Source organism: Cherax quadricarinatus, chromosome 39 (assembly GCF_038502225.1).
Source record: "Cherax quadricarinatus isolate ZL_2023a chromosome 39, ASM3850222v1, whole genome shotgun sequence".
NCBI lineage: Eukaryota > Metazoa > Arthropoda > Malacostraca > Decapoda > Parastacidae > Cherax > Cherax quadricarinatus.
Genome location: NC_091330.1, coordinates 8736673 through 8760466, shown reverse-complemented (window position 1 = coordinate 8760466; position 23794 = coordinate 8736673). Strand labels below are relative to the sequence as shown.

Below are 23794 nucleotides of genomic sequence, written 5' to 3'. Positions count from 1 at the left end.
TTCTATTGGTGATTCCCTATATCTGTTATACATTTTCTGCATGTGACTGGTGCAATTTGCAAAGCATACCAAAGATCCTTATTATGTGGAATTTAATGTTGGTGGAAGGAATGAATCTAATACAGCTGCCACAGGTCTGGAATGCATTTATTTTATAAAGTGGCAGACACGTGTACACTAAATTTATAACAGAAAATAGGTGAGCATGCACGCATTCGTGCACACGCACACACACAACAACAATATTCAACAATATTCAATAAATCTATCGAAACAGGGAGATTGCCTGAGGCATGGAAGACAGCAAATGTAGTCCCAATCTTTAAAAAAGGAGGCAGACATGAAGCACTAAACTACAGACCAGTGTCACTGACATGTATAGCATGCAAAGTCACGGAGAAGATTATCAGGAGAAGAGTGGTGGAACACCTAGAAAGGAATGATTTCATCAACAGCAGCCAACATGGTTTCAGGGAAGGGAAATCCTGTGTCACAAACCTACTGGAGTTCTATGACAGGGTGACAGCAGTAAGACAAGAGAGAGAGGGGTGGGTGGATTGCATTTTCTTGGACTGCAAGAAGGCATTTGACACAGTTCCACACAAGAGATTAGTGCAAAAACTGGAGGACCAAGCAGGGATAACAGGGAAGGCACTACAATGGGTCAGGGAATACTTGTCAGGAAGAAAGCAGTGAGTAACGGTACGTGGCGAGGTGTCAGAGTGGGTGCCTGTGACCAGCGGGGTCCCACAGGGGTCAGTCCTAGTACCAGTGCTGTTTCTGGTATTTGTGAACGACATAACGGAAGGAATAGACTCTGAAGTGTCCCTGTTTGCAGATGATGTGAAGTTGATGAGAAGAATTCATTCGATCAGAGACCAGGCAGAACTACAAAGGGATCTGGACAGGCTGCAGACCTGGTCCAGCAATTGGCTCCTGGAGTTCAACCCCACCAAGTGCAAAGTCATGAAGAGTGGGGAAGGGCAAAGAAGACCGCAGACGGAGTACAGTCTAGGGGGCCAGAGACTACAAACCTCATTCAAGGAAAAAGATCTTGTGGTGAGTATAACACCAGGCACATCTCCTGAAGCGCACATCAACCAAATAACTGCTGCAGCATATGGGCGCCTAGCAAACTTCAGAACAGCATTCCGACATCTTAATAAGGAATCGTTCAGGACCCTGTACACCGTGTACGTTAGGCCCATATTGGAGTATGCGGCACTAGTTTGGAACCCACACCTAGCCAAGCACATAAAGAAACTAGAGAAAGTGCAAAGGTTTGCAACAAGACTAGTCCCAGAGCTAAGGGGTATGTCCTACAAGGAGAGGTTAAGAGAAATCAACCTGACGACACTGGAGGACAGGAGAGATAGAGGGGACATGATAACGACATAAAAAATACTGAGAGGAATTGACAAGGTGGACAAAGACAGGATGTTCCAGAGATGGGACACAGCAACAAGAGGACACAGTTGGAAGTTGAAGACACAGATGAATCACAGGGATGTTAGGAAGTATTTCTTCAATCACAGAGTAGTCAGGAAGTGGAACAGTTTGGGAAGCGATGCAGCGGAGGCAGGATCCATACATAGCTTTAAGCAGAGGTATGATAAAGCTCACGGTTCAGGGAGAGTGATCCAGTAGCGACCAGTGAAGAGGCGGGGCCAGGAGCTAGGACTCGGCCCCTGCAACCTCAACTAGGCGAGTACATACACGCATACACACACACACGTGCACAAACCATACCCCGGCCGGGATTGAACCCGCAGTCAGAGTCTCAAAACTCCAGCCCGTGAGTCACGTGTGCACACACTCGCACACACACGCACATACACACAGTTCTACTCCTGTAACCATAAATAGGTAATTCCATGGGTAACTGCACAAACACGCACACAAATCACAAAAACATTATCCGAGAGTCCAGGTCATTAAACATTAATCCTCCCTTATGACATTTTTTGGCCATTATTCCAGTGTCTGCTAAAAAAAAACAGGTAACGAGAATAACTTGTGATTTTTGCTATAGCTAATGCAAGATGTGTGTTAAATTAAAAGCTTTAAAAAATGTGACTAAATAAATGTAGATTAATTATTACAAAATTTTAAGTTTTTAGGATAATTATTTTTTAAGCAAACAGCTGTCAAAAAATTCTTATTTTAATATCTATTAATTCCTAATGTATGCAATTATACTGTAAGTAAATTTTAATGAAAGGGTTTATTTATGAATTGGGAGCTATCCATCATGAATTGGGAGTTGTCTGTCACGAATTGGGAGCTCTTTGTTATGCACTGGGAGCTGTGTCATGAATTTGGAGCTATCCATCATGAACTGTGAATTATCCAACACGAATTGGGAACTATCTGCCACAAATTGGGAATTATCCGTCATGAACTGAGAGCTATCCGTCACGAATTGGGAGCTATCTGTCATGAACTGGGAGTTATCCATCATGAACTGTGAACTATCCAACACGAACTGGGAACTATCTGCCACAAATTGGAAATTATCCATCATGAATTGAGAGCTATCCATCATGAGTTGGGAGCTATCCATCATGAGTTGGGAGCTATCCATCATGAGTTGGGAGCTATCCATCATGAGTTGGGAGCTATCCATCATGAGTTGGGAGCTATCCATCATGAGTTGGGAGCTATCCATCATGAGTTGGGAGCTATCCATCATGAGTTGGGAGCTATCCATCATGAGTTGGGAGTTATCCATCGTGAATTGGGACATTTTTTGCAATAAAATGGGATATTTCTTAGTTTTTGTGACATATGTAATAAATTTATTAATTGGAAAAATACATGCTTTTTATGAAACCAAAGATTAAGATCTATACATATAAAATACTTTAAAAATGTTTCTAACAATCAAGCCATGCACACCACTTCTAATTACTGTACAATGAAGTCCCACTTATCCGGATCCCAGTGAACTGGAATGCTAGAAGCAATAAACAAATACCATTCCAGTTACAGTTGCTCATTGATCTGGATGCAATATTTCTAGGAGGAAGATGCCCCAACTGATGCAGCTTTGCATTTGCAAAGATATATGGTGCCATACCCAGTCAAGCTGAACAAAATCTTGGATCTTATATTCATCTAGTGGCTGGTGCCATATAGTGAAAGCATTCAACAGATCAGCTGCACAACAAACTATTTAAAAACCATGCTGATGGTCATATAGTCCTAAGAGTTTTACACATGACTGACATTATATGTAAAACTCAGTGCTCAGTTCTTCCTTATATGCACTGAGAATACTTTCCCGTGTTGGGCAGAGTCTGTCATGCAAGTTAGAGCCAATGTTGTCAGGCCGGCATACTTATGCAGCTGTCCTTGGCTTTCATTGTCTGGCCCAACAGCCTTGATTCTTTGTCTTATCTGACTGGACTGTTTTTAATATTCAAGGATTTCATAAGATGCACAGTACTTACTGTCATCTTCATTAACTTTAACACGATTCATGCAATCAGCAAATTTGGCTAACTATCTGGATGTTAGAGTTATAACTTAACAGCAAAATGGCCTGCACATAGGTTAGCCATTTCTAGATTGCTCACAGCAAGTTTTATTGAGCCAATTTAGAGGTGGAATTGTATTAACCCTTAAACTGTCCAAACGTAGATCTACGTTTTTTCAACATTTGAAAGTATGTAAAAAAAAACAGATTTTTGTTTTTTTTACATTCGAAAACGTGTAAAAAAAACTTTGATCTACATTTTTTTTGTTATATTTGAAAATATGTAAAAAAACGTAGATCTACTTTTGGAGCACTATGCATGTGAACATAGATCTGTTTGGACAGTTTAAGGGTTAATGGATGATCATTTCTGTTTCTACTGGACTAAGCAGCAGCAGTTATGGAAGCTAGTTCCTCTTAATGATGCATTTTGTCATGTCTGATTTCTACTGAGAAATGACACAATGTTGGATATTCTCTCTTTTACTAACAGACAAGCGTCTTTTATATCTCCTACACTTGTATTCGTTATCAGCAGCCTCTTGGCAATGATATTACTCGAACCAAATATAAAATGAAGGCTTTGTCACTTGTTGCTCATGAAAGATGTACTTGCACTGAAGACACAGGATGTGAGTGGTGAAAGCATTTCTCTGTTGTAGGTACCACCCTGGCACAAGACATCCCATTTGATAGTATCAATCTCCTAGTGAAGGCTGGCCAGTTTCCCAGATTCCACTAACAGGTTGTGAAAAGCATTTTTTTTTTTTAATTTCTCTCTGTTGGGGTGTTCTTTGGAGTAAAGACAGTCTCATGATCAGGTTAGCAAATGTATCTAAGGAATCTGCAAGTAACTGCATAGGGTAGATCACTCATGACTAAGTCAAGGCAGAGGCTAAGATACAAGTGATAAAATTTACTTATCCCAGTTCAAAAACTGAAAGGAGCTAATCAAAGTTCCTCTGTACAAAGTGCTAGTCGAGATCATTAACAAATGTTATACATACTGTATATCAACAGTTATGATTCAGTAAAGGGAGTCTGTATTATCCATAAGTAATTTGATCAGGTCTGCACACTAGCAGGGAGATCCTAAAATTAATGTATATTACAATGTATTACTTTATGTTGAGCACTGAACCCATGTAGCTTTTTCAACACAAGGAATAGTGGAGGCTCAGCCTCCACTATTCCTCCACTACTAATATGAAAACATACATGTAAACTAACTGTATCCCAGGATTTTTATATAGATTAAAGAACAATTTCCAGAAAATCAGGAATGACAACATTAATCAGCTTGATATGTTTTGATGTATTAAAGGATATGGTAATACCTTTATTATAAACATACCTGTCTCATCTTTCCAAAAGTTGTAGGCAAAAAACTGATCAAATTTTCCAGGGTCTTGTTACCAAAGAATGCTTCCAAATTAACAAATATATCAAGATAAATGCTCACAAAACTGAGGGTGTGTGAGCTCTTCAACATTGGTTATGAAGCTTCTTTTGATGGTAGGCAATATGGCGATGGGCTGATTCCTAGCACACAGCTTAACTACTTGCCCTAAGGTGGGCCTTGGGGCAGGAAGATACTGGGACATATAAGAAATAAAACTGAATTAAAGATGGGACAGGACTTCAGTATCTGGGTGGGTGATGAGTGAACAGGTACATCAGATCTGAATAGTTCATGTTGGTGTTAACTACAGATTAGGTCTCTTAAAATCACTGGTCATGCCTAACTAGTTTTTCTTTGCTATGGCAGAGGCATCCTCTTCATGTCCTGTTTTGTGGCAGTGATTATGCTGTATGTGTTCTGGAAAGTTGCCAGTAATGTGTCCCCTTCAGAGACATCCAGAGGAATGTCTTTATGCCAGGGAAGGTGATGTTCTGGTCACCACACTAACTGTGCTTTCCTTCCCAGTCAGTATCTAAATTCTTTTGTAAAATCTGCTAACCCACCCACCCTCCCTCCCTCCCTCTTCTCTCTCTTACTTACACTTACACTTACTTACACACACACACACACACACACACACACCTATTCATATGCTATTATATTGAGAATGCCCATTTTAAATATTTTCAGAAAATATTAAATAAAAATAGGTCTTCACTATGTATGCTTGTCTTGAAAGCATCCACCTACAGTCCACTACAATGGGGATGGTATATCATTTGCACTTTTCTATGTTATATGGGACACAACTCATGTGTGTCAAAAAGCTTGTGTCTTGTGACTTCTGCTCCCTCAACACCAAGTCTGCATTTAAAAGCAAATGCATTTATAAGGCTGCAGTTCAAAGACAATTATGAAAAGCTATAAAATGTGAAATACTGTATATAAAGTTTTTAAAATTCATAGCAGCAGTCCTTCAATTACATTACATGACAATGAATTATTAAGAATTTGAAGCAATCAATTCAAGCTCATTATAAATGTATGCACTCCTATACACATTTCTTCAGGTCATCTTATTAACATACAAGTTCAAAGTATTTTACTCCTATATCTTAACATCTTTCTGAAAATTAATTACACTTAATGCATGAAGTATTGCAGTCCTTTAAATTAAAGATGCCAATGTTTGAATGTAGCTTATGATTGGAACAGAAGTGCAGTTGTGACATACAGTAGGTGGGAATTGTTTAAAGTCAGAAGCAGAGGGTAACCAAGATAAAAAGAGAGATGAGGAAAAGGGTGCATAAGGAACTAACCTTGCTGATCTGGCTGTACACCCGACCTCCGCACGAAGGCTAAAAGAACATGGAAACACTCAACACTGATACTGGGATCACAGAGCGCACTCAAGGGGGAGCTTGGGGGTTATAAGGTAACTTTTTAAGGGGATATTTATGATTTACATGCATCCATTCAGTTTTAAATCATAAAGAACAATATATAAAAATTGCAACAAGGGGATCTAATATTGTATAAAAAATCATTTGTTGTATGAAAAATGAATCCCCCTTGACTTTGCCTCCAGTTAAAGTAAAGGCGGCCACTACAAGTAGCAAAATAGGTCATCTGCAGAGATGAGGCCAAGTAATCCTAATAGAGCGAGAGTTTAGTGAGTGAGCACAAAGACAACAATATAATCTATATATACCACATTCAACATTGCCCAAATGGGGAGGGAGGGATGGATAACAAGTTCTACACAATGCCAATAAATTTAATATGATAAAGGATAAAATTATTTTTATACCTTAGCTCTTAATATAAATAAAAGTACCTCTACATTAAGCAAAAATAAGATACATAACAAATTATCAATAACCCATTACATTCTTTAAGTGTCAGTTGTATATAATTTCTTTGTGCATCACTGTAGACATTGAAATATACAATATCTACGTGGTTTCAACTCTGTCCGTCCCTCCATCCTGTGTTGTCTCGGGGACCATTGTTCACCACAAACACAGACCAAAGCTTTACATTAATACTGCTCAAAGCTTACTTTAAACATTAAAATGAGGACAATAGTAGTACTGGCATAATTATTAGATATAAAATCATTTCAACTATATCAGACATTGTTAGCAAAATCTGTATGGCATCAACTTATCACAAGATTTAGTGTTTACAGACTAATAAATGAAATAATATGAGCTGCATGCCATTACTGCTAAAGCAGTTTTTTCCAAGTGTTATATTAATGCAATCTCTACATGGTTCTTCACATAACTGTTTTTTGTACATTACAGTTTGTACTGTTATCAACATAGCATACACTTCTTTGGGTACAAAAGTCACTGCAAAAACATTCAATACAAAAATAAACCTTGAGCAGTTTTTCAAATTGATGTTATTGAGCCTGTGCTTACATGATCTTATACTACCCAGCTTCAGCACACAAGTCCTGCATTATTCTACCTATGTGTGTGTGGCAGGTGAAAGAAATATTTTCCCTCTACTTCCTGTAGCATCTTGCTTATACTACTCTGATATTTACATTTTTATCCTTAAATCTTATGTAAGCTCTCATTTTACTGTAGCTTTTATGACAGCACTATCGCATTTCTCACACTATACTGAGTCTCAAGTAATCTCAATCCTTATTCTAAATGACATAGTACATACAGTACACGGGCCTTGAATAACCCAGTAATTGCATTCTTGAAAACAGAGTATTACACAAAATCAGGTTAAACAAACTGAAGAATATATGGATAAAATATGGTTACATGCTTGGAACTTCTCCAAAAGTCAAACAATTTTTAAATTTATTTCATCAAAAATAATTAATTTTTAACACCTTACATTGTAGATGTCATTGCTTGTTGATCCACAAATATATACTGTATACCCAAGCCCTAAATAAAATCCTAGTTACTAAACTGGAGTTCCATCCAATGACAAAAGAGAGTGTTAATATGCCACTAATGACTATTATAAGTTTAATATACAATCTTATCAGCATAAAATATATCAAGTGAAAAGCAACAAGAAAGAATTTTACCCTACCTTAAATTCTTTGTTTCTCTTGGTTCTAGATGTGAAAGTATTTGGAGGCTTATTTGGCTCAATTGAGAAATAGAAGGGTGTGGGTCATCTATTTTATTAGCAGATGCCCCTCGTATATTTTATTATACAATTTCTCATGTTTGTAAGTGACAAGGAATAATTTTATCATACCTTAAATTCCTTATTCTCCTGCTTGTTGATAAGGAAATGTTTGGAGTTACACAGTTGTAGTGCTGTGTATGTCATCACCCTATATGACCCTACTGGAAGCCATTTTTGTAAATTCCATATTGTCAAGATATTTAACCTTCTTAACCCTTTGACTGTCGCGGCCATATATATACGTCTTACGAGGTACCGTGTTTGACGTATATATACTCATAAATTCTAGCGGGTTCAAATCAAGCAGGAGAAAGCTGGTAGGCCCACATGTGAGAGAATGGGTCTGTGTGGTCAGTGTGCACCATATAAAAAAATCCTGGAGCACGCAGTGCATAATGAGAAAAAAAAAACTCTGACCATTTTTTTTAATTAAAATGCCGACTTTGTGGTCTATTTTAATATAGTATTTATAGTTGTATTCTCATTTTCTTGGTCTCATTTGATAGAATGGAAAACATATTATAGAAATAGAGGTGATTTTGATTGATTTTACTATAAAAAGAACTTGGAAATGGAGCTCAAAGTAGGGGAAATGTTTGATTTTTGCCAATGTTCAAAAGTAAACAAATGATGTCATTGTCCAATAAATGTCCAACTAGCCATTCTAATATGCAGTCATGAATGGGTTGATGTTATTTATACAATTATTACAGTATTGCAGTAGTCTGCATAATAGTAAGTCTTCTATTTTTTGTTTGAATAAAAATTCAAAATAGAAAGCAAGAGTAATATCAGAGGGGCCTGGAGACATGACTGATGAACAAAGAAAATGTTATTTTAGAGCCAGGAATGTCTGCATTGTTCATTCTGGACCTTATTTTGAAATTGTCATATTTTTTAATTTTCGTGAAATTGGCCAAATTGCAAATTTCTGACCACATTATTGGGTAGTTGAAATCGGTAAATGGGCAGTTTCTTGTACTCAATCGATAGAAAAAATGGAGTTCTAAAGAAATAGCTATGAGTTTGGTCGACTGGATCAATGAAATTAGCCGAAAATAGGGCTCAAAGTGGGCGAAACCACCGATTTGTAAATATCGCCGAGGTCGCTAACTTCGTGAGAGCATAATTCCGTCAGTTTTCCATCAAATTTCGTGTTTTTTGGTGTCATTACAATCGGGAAAAGATTCTCTATCATTTCATAAGAAAAAATAATTTTTTTTTTTTTTTTAAATTTTGTGACACCAGGAGACACCTCAGGATTGGGGGTTGCGACAGTCAAAGGGTTAAATGTTCTAGCTAAGCCTTATCAATTGCTGTTACTTACCCAGTATAACAGCTGATAACTCTTACCAAGGCTGAACATAGCTTACCCTAAGCATTATTATTATTACGTACATGGGAAACACTAAACCTACCAGGATCATACAGAGTCTGAAGAATGGGAGGTAATGAGGTTTGATCCAAGGAATGGAAGAGCATCTCCAATTCCTTGTATCAAGAGCTCTTCTCCACCACCTAGGCACCCCTCTCCCTGTCCTTGAAGAACAAATCTTTGAACATTCTACACGAGTAACTGGTAGACTACCACCATATACAATATGTACATGTATATGTATTTTAACCGAGTTTCGTGTACTTCCGCAAATTAAAGATTTATATACATAGGGAATAAACATAATAATTCACTTATTTACCTGCACCATACTGCTAATGCCACTACATGTGAGCAGCAATACTACAGTATTTATTAAACAGCAATTGATCAGACATGTAAATTTATTTGTTAAATGCAGCTAGCTAACTCGTGCTGTAATAGGAAATTTTATTTAGCATACATACTGAGGTATTTAAGACTCGAGATAGAGAAGCACATTTACAAAGGTACCTTTATGCTTGAAGGTGAGAGAGAATACAAGTAAACACAACATGGTTACCTGCAGGAAGACACTAGTTATACACGCAATGCAAATTTTTCAATTTAATTTCAAGATTTTCTTTCTAAGTTGGTAGTAAACATCGGAAATGAACTATGAATGGTTATCGAAACATTTTATTTTCATTCTAAATGAATGTGTAGGACTGTAGGTGCAGCAGAAACAATAATAATATAACAATAATATAATTATTATTAAAGCATTATTTTTTTTTTTTTTTTATTATCACACCGGCCGATTCCCACCAAGGCAGGGTGGCCCGAAAAAGAAAAACTTTCACCATCATTCACTCCATCACTGTCTTGCCAGAAGGGTGCTTTACACTACAGTTTTTAAACTGCAACATTAACACCCCTCCTTCAGAGTGCAGGCACTGTACTTCCCATCTCCAGGACTCAAGTCCGGCCTGCCGGTTTCCCTGAATCCCTTCATAAATGTTACTTTGCTCACACTCCAACAGCACGTCAAGTATTAAAAACCATTTGTCTCCATTCACTCCTATCAAACACGCTCACGCATGCCTGCTGGAAGTCCAAGCCCCTCGCACACAAAACCTCCTTTACCCCCTCCCTCCAACCCTTCCTAGGCCGACCCCTACCCCGCCTTCCTTCCACTACAGACTGATACACTCTTGAAGTCATTCTGTTTCGCTCCATTCTCTCTACATGTCCGAACCACCTCAACAACCCTTCCTCAGCCCTCTGGACAACAGTTTTGGTAATCCCGCACCTCCTCCTAACTTCCAAACTACGAATTCTCTGCATTATATTCACACCACACATTGCCCTCAGACATGACATCTCCACTGCCTCCAGCCTTCTCCTCGCTGCAACATTCATCACCCACGCTTCACACCCATATAAGAGCGTTGGTAAAACTATACTCTCATACATTCCCCTCTTTGCCTCCAAGGACAAAGTTCTTTGTCTCCACAGACTCCTAAGTGCACCACTCACTCTTTTTCCCTCATCAATTCTATGATTCACCTCATCTTTCATAGACCCATCCGCTGACACGTCCACTCCCAAATATCTGAATACGTTCACCTCCTCCATACTCTCTCCCTCCAATCTGATATTCAATCTTTCATCACCTAATCTTTTTGTTATCCTCATAACCTTACTCTTTCCTGTATTCACCTTTAATTTTCTTCTTTTGCACACCCTACCAAATTCATCCACCAATCTCTGCAACTTCTCTTCAGAATCTCCCAAGAGCACAGTGTCATCGGCAAAGAGCAGCTGTGACAACTCCCACTTTGTGTGTGATTCTTTATCTTTTAACTCCACGCCTCTTGCCAAGACCCTCGCATTTACTTCTCTTACAACCCCATCTATAAATATATTAAACAACCACGGTGACATCACACATCCTTGTCTAAGGCCTACTTTTACTGGGAAAAAATTTCCCTCTTTCCTACATACTCTAACTTGAGCCTCACTATCCTCGTAAAAACTCTTCACTGCTTTCAGTAACCTACCTCCTACACCATACACTTGCAACATCTGCCACATTGCCCCCCTATCCACCCTGTCATACGCCTTTTCCAAATCCATAAATGCCACAAAGACCTCTTTAGCCTTATCTAAATACTGTTCACTTATATGTTTCACTGTAAACACCTGGTCCACACACCCCCTACCTTTCCTAAAGCCTCCTTGTTCATCTGCTATCCTATTCTCCGTCTTACTCTTAATTCTTTCAATTATAACTCTACCATACACTTTACCAGGTACACTCAACAGACTTATCCCCCTATAATTTTTGCACTCTCTTTTATCCCCTTTGCCTTTATACAAAGGAACTATGCATGCTCTCTGCCAATCCCTAGGTACCTTACCCTCTTCCATACATTTATTAAATAATTGCACCAACCACTCCAAAACTATATCCCCACCTGCTTTTAACATTTCTATCTTTATCCCATCAATCCCGGCTGCCTTACCCCCTTTCATTTTACCTACTGCCTCACGAACTTCCCCCACACTCACAACTGGCTTGTGAGTGTGGGAAAAGTACCAAACTCACAGTGGTCATATAGCACTTGATCCAAGGAAGGGTAGTTCCAATTCAATGGATCAAGAGCCTTTTGCTAGCATCAAGGCACCCTTCCTCCTCTTTTACAATTCACGTGAAGAATTTCTGATGCTTTAAAAAGAGGTGAGGATAACCTTCAGCTTTTCTCCCCATGAACTTCTGGTTCAGTACTATACAGCACTCCAGCTTCTAGAAAAATTTCAGTGATGGCTAAAGCTCTGATTAATACTTCCAATGTTAATTTATTTACTCATGTGATTTCTTTCAGTTTGGCAGTCTTATGCTCGGTAAAACATGTGTACAGATAAACCCCAAAATTCATGTGCTGCCTAATAAGCACATTTTTCTGAAAACAATCTCATGAGTAGCTTTGATTAGTCACCTTTTTTTCCCTTGATTTCCATTGCCATTTTTCTTGGTAAAGAACCTCTAAACTGAAAACTAACCATAGGATTTGATTCAAAGTGTGCTCATTCTTTCTTAGGATCAAAGAAGCATCAGAGGATACACTTTCTTTGGTGCTGTGGCTGATACCTCTGGCAGTTACTTGTATATCCAGTACAGTATCTATTACTCTTGTGGCTGCTAATGTGCTTAGTGCCTTGCCTTGTTTGTCTCCATGATGGTTGGGGGATGGAGAGATAATGGCATATTTTTGTTGACAGTCCTTGAAGACCACAATATCTATTTCAGAATCTGTAAGCAGGTGGGCAATCAGGCACACTTAACTTGTGGTCCCTGCAAGTGATTCACACCACTGATTCCTGGTATTCACATCATCCTTCACATTTAATGCTGGCTGTATCACATTTTCAGCAAACTCTACAGGGCTGTATTTTGCCATGACCCTGTCAAAAACAAGAGTTCAGGATAATGAACATGCACATTCTTTTGTGTGCTCTGTGGTTCATGATCTTAAAATCTCTTGTAAGCAGTTATTTTCCAACTATTATGCAGTACTAACTCAGCACATGAAACCAACAAATTGTTTCAATCAAAACTTTTCCACTGTCAGTTACAATAAATAATACTCTCAAGCCTGCAAAGTGATTACACCAGATTTCCATATGGTCATTACCTTTAGGGATTCCAGAAATGCTTTAACTGTCAGGTTGTGCTGCCAGTTCATCTCATGCTTGATTTTCCCATAAACCAAAGAAGATCCATATATTTTTTTTTATTTCTTCTTCAATACCATTACAGTGGAACCTCAAAAATCGAACTGCTCCCAACACGACCAATTATGTAAGTGTATTTTTGTAAGTGCTTTTATAAGTGTATTTTTGAGGGTCTGAAATGGACTAATCTAATTTACATTATTCCTGATGGGAATAAATTCATTCGGTAAAGGCACTCGAACAGCTTTCTGGACCGAAGAAAGTTCGATATTTGAGGTTCCACTGTACATACCTGCTCTTTCTGCCCTTCTTTCTAACAGTCAATTTTTAATTCCTTTTTTCTCTTTTGGACATTTTTTTAACTGCAAATGGTTAACTACATTGACTGATTCCCTCCCATCCTCTTCTGTCAACTGCTTTACCCTTGTCGTGGAACACAGAATGGCAATGTGAGTTTAGCAATGTCCTTAAGTGCAATACAGTGATCACTCTAGATCATACTGATGTTATTCAAGTAGTGAGGTTTTATACAATTTCATCTATGTACAGTACCACACATGGTATAAAAACTCCATCCTCCTACATCTAATTTTAGGTAGAGATGAAATAAAATATAAAATAAATAACACTGAAATTAAAAGTCGAGTATACAGTGAATTTATCTCAATAATATATCATTTACCTTACTGTACAGTAATTATAACTGTCTAAGGTGGCATGAAACCAAACTTTAAATGAAATCAACTAATACTGAAGCTTTAGAGTACACAAGTGACTAGCTCTATTGATCATACAGTTGGTTTAAACCACTTCTATGTACCATTTACTTCTGTGGGTGAATCTAGCCTTCCCAAATTTTCCAAGAAATTTCGAAAATTTAATATTTAAAATGAAACTTTCAATAACTTTTGACAGAAATTCATATGAAACTATTCTGTATATCATACAATAATTAGGATAATTAGAAAGTACATAGTTTGCATAATCTCTCACCAACAGCATTTACACCACCTATAGTTTTTCTATACACCATAGCCACTGTGTTACACTCACAGTACTCTCACATCCATACTTCAAACAGACAAAGTTGGACATATTTACCGAAATCTCTAGTTCATTGTTGAGGTCCGGTTCGTCCTCGCTGAAGACTGCGGAAGCCAGGGTAAAAGCAGCTCAGTAAACACGCCAACAACACTCTGGTACACTTTTATTTTTAGCGTATTTAAGTAAAAGATCTAATCTCTATCAAACAGAGAACTTAAAAACAAGCATTTGTAAATTACAAATACAAGTAATTATTAATTTTATGAAAACTTCACACTTCTAAACTACTTAATGCATTCTAGTGAATCAATATAAGTATTGACAGACTGATGTAATTAATAAAACTAGTCAATGTATATTTAGAGTTGCATAATGGTTGTAGAACCATGTTCAAAAATACACTCAGGTCAAGAGAGGATCACAAATCAGTACCACCACTCTGCACATGTTTGAGTGTCACTCCTGTGCTTCATTTACACATGATGTACACATGAACACTGATGATATAGTGATCATGTTTTCAAGTGCAAATAGAAGCAATGTAGCAATACACTCTGAGCACTTTACTATGGAGTACTGATGCATGAATGATTGCTCATCTTAAGTGTATTCCTTGAGTACAGTCCCAGGAGTTACATGATGGTGTAAGTGATAGTTAAAGTGAGTGCCTACTGACACATTGGTTTGAGCTGGCTGATGAGTTCTTCTTTGGTCCACTCCTTTTTGTCTGCCCAGAGGGAGATACTGGAGGCCATGACTAGCTTGTTGTCATCTGGGTATGGTACGTTCAGATAGTGCACTAACACAATGTCTGGGTTCTGAAACAGTGGAAACAATTAGCAAACTCTTAACTACACACATGATACCTCTCAACAATCCCTTCCAGGAATAAGTTCCCTCTTCCCAAAAAATCCCTTCCTTCCATTATTCTTAGTACAATATAAAAAAAGGATACACTACTGCACTGGAAGTTTAACCCTTTGAGTGGCCATCAAGTAGATATATGTTTTTGATGCCAGGGTCCCTCATATAGATCTATGTCATGAGCTCACCTCACTCATACAAGCTGGTAGTGATAAATTTTGGCCTAGATATGAGAGAATGGATCTGTGCGCTGAGTGTGTATAACAAAAACAAATCTTGCCCCATTTGGTGCACGATAGGAAAAGCAAAACTCTGACCTTGTGTTTGATTTAAAATGGCAACTTTGAAGTGTTTTCTTATATGTTTTTATGGTTTTATTGGCTCTTTCTTGGCATCATTTGATAGAATGGAAGACATACTACTGAAACCGAGATGATTTTGGTTGGTTTCAGGACTGGTAGTAGTTTGAAACTGGGCTCAAATTAGCAGAAATATTCGATTTTTGCCATTTTCCTGATGGGCAAGGCCTCACTACACCCCCAGTCTGTTTTATGGACTTTTAATAAGCCTGATTCAATTGTTGGGATGCTGTAAACCATGACCAATCATTGCTGGTTATATTATTATTGTATGAGAGTATAGTTTTACCAACGCTCTTATATGGGTGTGAAGCATGGGTGATGAATGTTGCAGCGAGGAGAAGGCTGGAGGCAGTGGAGATGTCATGTCTGAGAGCAATGTGTGGTGTGAATATAATGCAGAGAATTCGTAGTTTGGAAGTTAGGAGGAGGTGCGGGATTATCAAAACTGTTGTCCAGAGGGCTGAGGAAGGGTTGTTGAGGTGGTTCGGACATGTGGAGAGAATGGAGCGAAACAGAATAACTTCAAGAGTGTATCAGTCTGTAGTGGAAGGAAGGCGGAGTAGGGGTCGGCCTAGGAAAGGTTGGAGGGAGGGGGTAAAGGAGGTTTTGTGTGCGAGGGGCTTGGACTTCCAGCAGGCATGCGTGAGCGTGTTTGATAGGAGTGAATGGAGACAAATGGTTTTTAATACTTGACGTGCTGTTGGAGTGTGAGCAAAGTAACATTTATGAAGGGGTTCAGGGAAACCGGCAGACCGGACTTGAGTCCTGGAGATGGGAAGTACAGTGCCTGCACTCTGAAGGAGGGGTGTTAATGTTGCAGTCTAAAAACTGAAGTGTAAAGCATCCTTCTGGCAAGACAGTGATGGAGTGAATGATGGTGAAAGTTTTTCTTTTTCGGGGCCACCCTGCCTTGGTGGGAATCGGCCAGTGTGATAAAAAAAAAAAATTATTATTATCTGAGAAACAGGGTGCAATTTTCAATTTTGCAAGAAAAGCAAGTGTAATATATGCAAGACCTGGAAACATGAGTAATGAACAGAGGAAATGTTGCTTTAGTGCCTGTCAGGTGTACATTGTTTACTTTAAACTATTTTTGAATTTACACAAAATTATTTTGTGTAAAACTGGCCAAATTACCGATTTCCGTAACTGAATTGGCTTTTTCTTGTGCTCAACTAATAGAACAGAAGCCACACTAGCGAAACAGCTAAGAATATGGTTAAATCTAGTAATGTAATTGGCTTAAAATAGGGCTCAAGGTGGGCAAAATTGCCAAAGCATAACTTGCGCCCAGATCACTAACTTTGTGCCTGCATAATTCCACAAATTTTCCACTAAATTTCATACTTTGGGTGTCATCACCTTCATGAAAGATTCTCTAAAATTTCAATAGTGTTTTTTAAAGTGGACAGTGGGAGCAATATTAATTTTGAGAGTCTGGACATTGAAAGAGTTAATTAAGATAGAATATATAATGTTTTGTCTTGAAGTATGACCCCAAAATATGGTTTGTATTATAAATTATTAAAGGATTATTTTTTTTAAGAATGACTGATTGCACTGAGAGCAGTCAGTGTACTCTGGAGGGAGCTCAGACTCAGGCTGGATGAAGAAATGTGAGGTAAGAGGTTGAGGATGTAGAGGCCAGGATGAGGTAGGTGGGAGAGGGTGTAGAAGCCAAGGTGAGGGTGAAGAAGACAAGGTGAGAGTGTAAAAGCTAGGGTGAGGATGTAGAAGCCAGAGCGAGGGTGTAGAAGCCAGGGTGAGGGTGTAGAAGCCAGGGTGAGGGTGTATAAGTCAGGGTGAGGATGTAGAGGCCAGAGTGAGAGTGTAGAAGCCAGGGTGAGCATGTAGAAGCCAGGGTGAGATAATGCAAGCCAGCACTCACCTGCAGAAGCCAGTAGCACCGACGGTGGAAGGTAGGCAAGATAGCCGAGTGCACATAGCACCCATAGATGCACTGCAAATGCAAGAACAATAATAATAATTATCATAAAACATTCAATTGCATTAAGGTGAATAAGAGACTTATCCTAACACAGAGCAGCATTTGTATCTTACCATAACAACACTTTCCAAAAATTACAACAATCACTGAATCAACTAATTTGAATGATCATCTTACTAAGGTGCCTCCTGAAGTCAACTTCTTTTTCAAATGTCCAAACTTCTTGACCTTTTCTCAGGGAATGTACATAATATCATTCTCATTATATGGAAAATGTAGGGTGGATATCAGATGAAAAACAAAAAAGCTAAAGATAATTTCTGAATTATTTGTTTTGTATTAAAGTTCAAAATTCTGTACATTTAAGAAAAGAAGATAGGTTCATGCTATTTAAGGAATAAATAGCCGAGCTGTTTAATGCGAAAAGAGTGATAACAAAAAAGTGACTTCGTTACTTTGGTTAGGTTGCATCAACACTTTTTTTACTTTTTTTCCCAAATAAAACATCTCCTTTGTCATAAATCGAAGAACTTTTGTTAAAAAGCAGAGAAAAAGTCCCTAATTCCTCTCAGTTTTCAAAATGGTCACCCCTAAATAAAAACTATGAATCACCTTATATCTGCAGTACTACTTGTAAGTAGCAACTCAGGAAGGTACTAATTGGGAACTCAAATTAATTAATCACCATATATTTACGTTACTAATCATAAACAGCATGTTCACAGAAAAGGGGATTAGCAAACCACAATTTATCAGTTGTCAGCATCACATTCTGGACAGGATTCTTAGTTTGGTAATGATGAAAATCTTGGTGCTGAAACCAGTTCTCCAAACATCGAGTATCCATTTGTATCCCAACTGGTGAAGAATTATGAGGAACTAAAAGCACAGTTTGTTAATGGAACAGAAGAGATCCTCCATAAGTCAGGATGGAGAGATGATATGAAGTTTTTGTACGATTCTTTGAAGATAAAGGGCACTTTCCTTTGATTTAATTTTCAGAAAATTTCAAACATCAGCAATACGAGGTAAAATTAAAGAGCCATTCTAGCTATTCTTGCATTCATTCTTATACCTACAAGACGGAAGACTTTGGAGAAGATATGCAGATTCATTTCATACACCTGTGCAAATTATTAGTTTACTGATCAGATGTACGATGAAAATGACTTCAAGAATTTGTCAGAAATATTGAAATCTTACAAAAAAGCACTGAACTCATTGAAAAATCACTGGAAGCAGGAGCCATCCACACTGAATATACCAAGAAGTAATCAGTGTGCTGAATGTGCAATCAAAGTTATGCAGGAACTGTAAGCTGCCTGCAGAAACAAAAAACAAACTGCAACTTTGGTTTATTCTAAGCAATAACTAGTAATATATGTACAAACATAATAACAATGATGCTGTAAGCTGCTTTATTTTTTATTAATATTACATGCAATATGCATTCAAGTTACCTGCTGTCATTACACGTTTTTTTTTATTTAGGGATGACATTTTCTAAAAATATATTGAAATGAAAGGTCATTTCTTTGCTTTAGGCAAAAGTTCATCTGATTAAGGTGCAGGAATTTTACGTTGTAAAAAAGTTATAACCCTAATATACACCCTCTCTCATATCTAGCATGCTACTGACCCAACCATTCTCCTCTCCTCTCCTCTCCTCTCCTCAGTTACTGGTATCCTAAACCTGTCACATGGTGAATTAGTTACTATTATTAATTTTCACATGTAAAAACCTGTTCCTGATGTCTGGGAAATTAATAAATGAAATATACATGCATACATACAATTATTTATTTTATATTATCACACTGGCCTATTCCCACCAAGGCAGGGTGGCCCGAAAAAGAAAAATTTTCACCATCATTCACTCCATCACTGTCTTGCCAGAAGGGTGCTTTACACTACAGTTTTTAAACTGCAACATTAACACCCCTCCTTCAGAGTGCAGGCACTGTACTTCCCATCTCCAGGACTCAAGTCCGGCCTGCCGGTTTCCCTGAACCCCTTCATAAATGTTACTTTGCTTACACTCCAACAGCACGTCAAGTATTAAAAACCATTTGTCTCCATTCACTCCTATCAAACACGCTCACGCATGCCTGCTGGAAGTCCAAGCCCCTCGCACACAAAACCTCCTTTACCCCCTCCCTCCAACCTTTCCTAGGCCGACCCCTACCCAGCCTTCCTTCCACTACAGACTGATACACTCTTGAAGTCATTCTGTTTTGCTCCATTCTCTCTACATGTCCGAACCACCTCAACAACCCTTCCTCAGCCCTCTGGACAACAGTTTTGGTAATCCCGCACCTCCTCCTAACTTCCAAACTACGAATTTTCTGCATTATATTCACACCACACATTGCCCTCAGACATGACATCTCCACTGCCTCCAGCCTTCTACAATTATGTTCTCTATATCAGGAGTGAAGATTCCACTCTTGGCAAAGTTTGTTTTAATTAATGCTAGGAACTGAGCATCTTCACCTCCACACTTCAAAAAACATCTTGGGGAATCTAATGATTATAATTACAACCAAAATAACCAAAAAGCTAGCAGAAGGCCTTGGTCAGATGATCAAAAGCTTCAGCTCTGGGTCATCAAATAACTAAGACCGGCATCAGGAAAAACTTGTCCTGTTTCCTGACAGACCTTACCTAACCTAACCTTGGGATGATGTGTTAGAGGGTCGGCGGCAGGAATTAAGACATTTGTCTGTCTCATTAAGGAGAAGTTGGTTAATAACTCATTAGAGCAACACTACTTACAAGTCCATTAACATAGAAACTTGCAAAACTTGCTGTTAAAATTAACATAACACTAGTCAAAGAGATTATAACAAGCACTTATGGTTATCTGGAAGTTAGTGTTCAATAGCTATTTGAAATAAAATTGAGAAATATAAATGGCTTTTAATACTTGACGTGCTGTTAGCGTGTGAGCAAAGTAACATTTATGAAGGGATTCAGGGAAACCGACAGGCCGGACTTGAGTCCTGGAGATGGGAAATACAGTGTCTACACTCTGAAGAAGGGGTGTTAATGTTGCAGTTTTATAACTGTAGTGTAAAGCACCCCTCTGGCAAGACAGTGATGGAGTGAATGATGATGAAAGTTTTTCTTTTTCGGGCCACCCTGCCTTGGTGGGAATTGGCTGATGTGTTAATAAAAAAATAATTTTTATTTTGTTTTAGAGAAAACGATAAACCCATTAGGGTCATACAGTAATGAAATTTTAAAGAATAAGACAACATCCTCACTAATTATATTAGTGAGGATGAGGGTGGCCAACCAAACACACATACATACAAACAACAACAACAACAACAACAACAACAACAACAACAACAACAACAACAACAACCATACTCAGCAATGTTACTGACTTGATTTTCCCAGACTTATCTCAAACACCCACCCACCCTTACTCTCGACCAGCCCACCCACCCCTTCTTGTATACCCCATCCACCCTTATCCTCGCTCTCGCACAGTCTACCCACCCACCCTCATTCTCGCATTCTCGATGGGGTTTTGATGAAATGGAAAGCATGGGCGACATTGGAGAAGGGGACTACATAGTGGCTACAATTCAGACTGGGGAACATTGCAGTGATGTATAACCCATCACAAACCTGCAGGAGGCCAAGAGAGGAATATGAAGAGAACAACAGAGCGATGGTAGACACACTGGCTGAGGTGGAACGAAGAGCTCAGTTGTGCAGAGCAAAGTTACTGGTTATGGGTGATTTCAACCACAGGGAGACTGACTGGGAAAACCTGGAGCCTCACGGGAGTCCTGACACATGGAGAGCCAAGATGATGGATGTGGCACTGGAAAACCTCATGCATCAACATGTCAGGGACACTACCAGAGAGAGAGGGGAGGATGAACCAGCAAGACTAGACCTTGTATTCACCCTGAGCAGTTCAGACATTGAGGACATCACATATGAGAGGCCCCTTGGAGCTAGCGATCATGTGGTTCTGAGTTTTGATTACATAGTAGAGCTGCAAGTGGAGAGGGTAACAGGAGTCGATTGGGAAAAGCCAAACTATAAAAGAGACTACACAGGTATGAGGAACGTCCTGCGGGAGGTTCAGTGGGACAGAGAACTGGTAGGAAAGTCAGTAAATGAAATGATGAAATATGTAACAACAAAATGCAAGGAGGCAGAGGAAAGGTTTGTTCCCAAGGGCAACAGAATTAATGGGAAGACCAAAGCGAGTCCTTGGTTTACCCAAAGGTGTAGGGAGGCAAAAACTAAGTTCATTAGTGAATGGAAGAGATACAGAAGGCAAAGGACCCAGGAAAATAAAAAGATCAGTTGAAGAGCCAGAAACAAGTATGCACAGTAGAGCGAGGCCCAGCAACAGTATGAAAATGACATAGCATCAAAAGTCAAGTCTGACCCAAAACTGCTCTATAGCCACATTAGGAGAAAGACAACAGTCACAATCCAGGTGATCAATCTGAGGAAAGAAGGTGGGGAACTCACACGAAACGATCAAGAGGTATGCGAGGAGCTCAACAAGAGATTTAAGGAAGTATTCACAGTGGAGACAGGAAGGACTCTGGGAAAACAGGACAGAGGTGGACACCAACAGGGAATACACCAACAAGTGCTGGATGACATACACACAACTGAGGAGGAGGTGAAGAAGCTGCTAAGTGACCTTGATACCTCAAAGGCAATGGGACTGGACAACATCTCCCCGTGGGTCCTTAGAGAGGGAGCAGAAATGCTGTGTGTCCCATTAACCACAATCTTCAACACATCCCTTGAAACTGGGAAACTACCTGAGGTATGGAAGACGGCAAATGTAGTTCCCATTTTTAAAAATGGAGACAGAAAAGACACGCTAACCTACAGACCAGTGTCACTGACGTGTATAGTATGCAAAGTCATGGAGATTATCAGGAGGAGACTGGTGGAACACCTGGAATGAAACAAAAGTATAAATAACAACCAGCACAGTTTCATGGAAGGCAAATCCTGTGTCACAAACCTTCTGGAGTTTTATGATAAAGTAACAAAAGTAAGAGATGAAAGAGAGGGGTGGGTTGACTGCATCATTTCGGACTGGAAGAAGGCCTTCGACACAGTTCCTGACAAGAGATTTGTGCAGAAACTAGAGGATCAGGCGCATATAACGGGAAGGGCACTTCAATGGGTCAGAGAATACCTGACAGGGAGGTAACGAGGAGTCACGGTACGTGATAAGGTATCACAGTGGGCACCTGTGACAAGCGAGGTTCCACAGAGGTTGGTCCTAGGACCAGTGCTGTTTTTGGTATATTTGGTATATGTGAATGACATGATGGAAGGGATAGATTCAGAGGTGTCCCTGTTCACAGATGATGTGAAATTAATGAGGAGAATTAGATCAGATGAGGATCAGGCAGGCCTTCAAAGAGACCTGGAGAGGCTGGACACGTGGTCCAGCAACTGGCTTCTCAAATTCAACCCTGCCAAATGCAAAGTCATAAAAATCGGAGAAGGGCAAAGAAGACTGCAGACACAGTATAGGCTAGGTGGCCAACGACTGCAATCCTCGCTCAAGGAGAAAGATCTTGGCGTGAGTATAACACTGAACACGTCTCCAGAAGCACACATCAACCAGATAATTGCTGCAGCATATGGGCGCCTGGCAAACCTGAGACACTGTACACCGTATATGTCAGCCCATACTGGAGTATGCAGCACCAGTTTGGAACCTGCACCGGGTCAAGCACATTAAGAAATTAGAGAATGTGCCAAGGTTTGCGACAAGGTTAGTTCCAGAGCTAAGGGGAATGTCCTATGAAGAAAGGTTGAGGGAAATCGGCCTGACGATACTGGAGGACAGGACGGATAGGGGAGACATGATTACGACATATAAAATATTGCGTGGAATAGACAAGGTGGACAGAGACGAGATGTTCCAAAGAGGGGACACAGAAACAAGGGGTCACTCTTGGAAGTTGAAGACTCAGACGAGCCACAGGGATGTTAGGAAGCATTTCCTCAGTCAGAGTGGTCAGGAAGTGGAACAGTCTGGCGAACGATGTAGTGGAGGCAGGAACCACACATAGCTTTAAGACTAGGTGTGATAAAGCTCATGAAACAGAGAGAGGACCTAGTAGCATTCAGTGAAGAGGTGGGGTCAGGAGCTGAGTCTCGATCCCTGCAACTACAATTAGGTGAGTACACCCCAACCACCTTCGACGCCCACCCAGCCTCAGCCTCACCCCCCACCCATCAAACACAGATGATTGCCACTGCTTTAATCTTCCCTCATCACACTTATTATGATGTCGTATTTCCTGGGTAACAAATGTGGCAATATAACTGCTGACATCTCATTCATAACGCAGTAACACCACTCACAACTACATGTATTTTCCTAGCTGTTGCATCCAAAGATATTCCCTTAGTCCATAAGCCC

At 39.3% G+C, this 23794-nt stretch overlaps 1 protein-coding gene across 5 annotated transcripts in view; it reads right to left on the bottom strand.

Annotated features, from left to right (window-relative positions):
* Positions 1-23794, bottom strand: part of Camta (Calmodulin-binding transcription activator) — an 891447-nt gene that overhangs the window by 132616 nt on the left and 735037 nt on the right. For 4 of the 5 annotated variants that reach the window (XM_070092342.1, XM_070092341.1, XM_053787510.2 and 1 more), the window contains 4 exons: positions 17302-17373; positions 14864-15005; positions 14245-14291; positions 6200-6238 (listed from right to left, as the gene is read on the bottom strand). In XM_070092342.1, the coding sequence (XP_069948443.1) occupies positions 6200-6238; positions 14245-14291; positions 14864-15005; positions 17302-17373 (300 nt within the window). The remainder of the gene's footprint in view (positions 1-6199; positions 6239-14244; positions 14292-14863; positions 15006-17301; positions 17374-23794) is intronic. The other variant, XM_070092344.1, reaches the window with a different exon arrangement.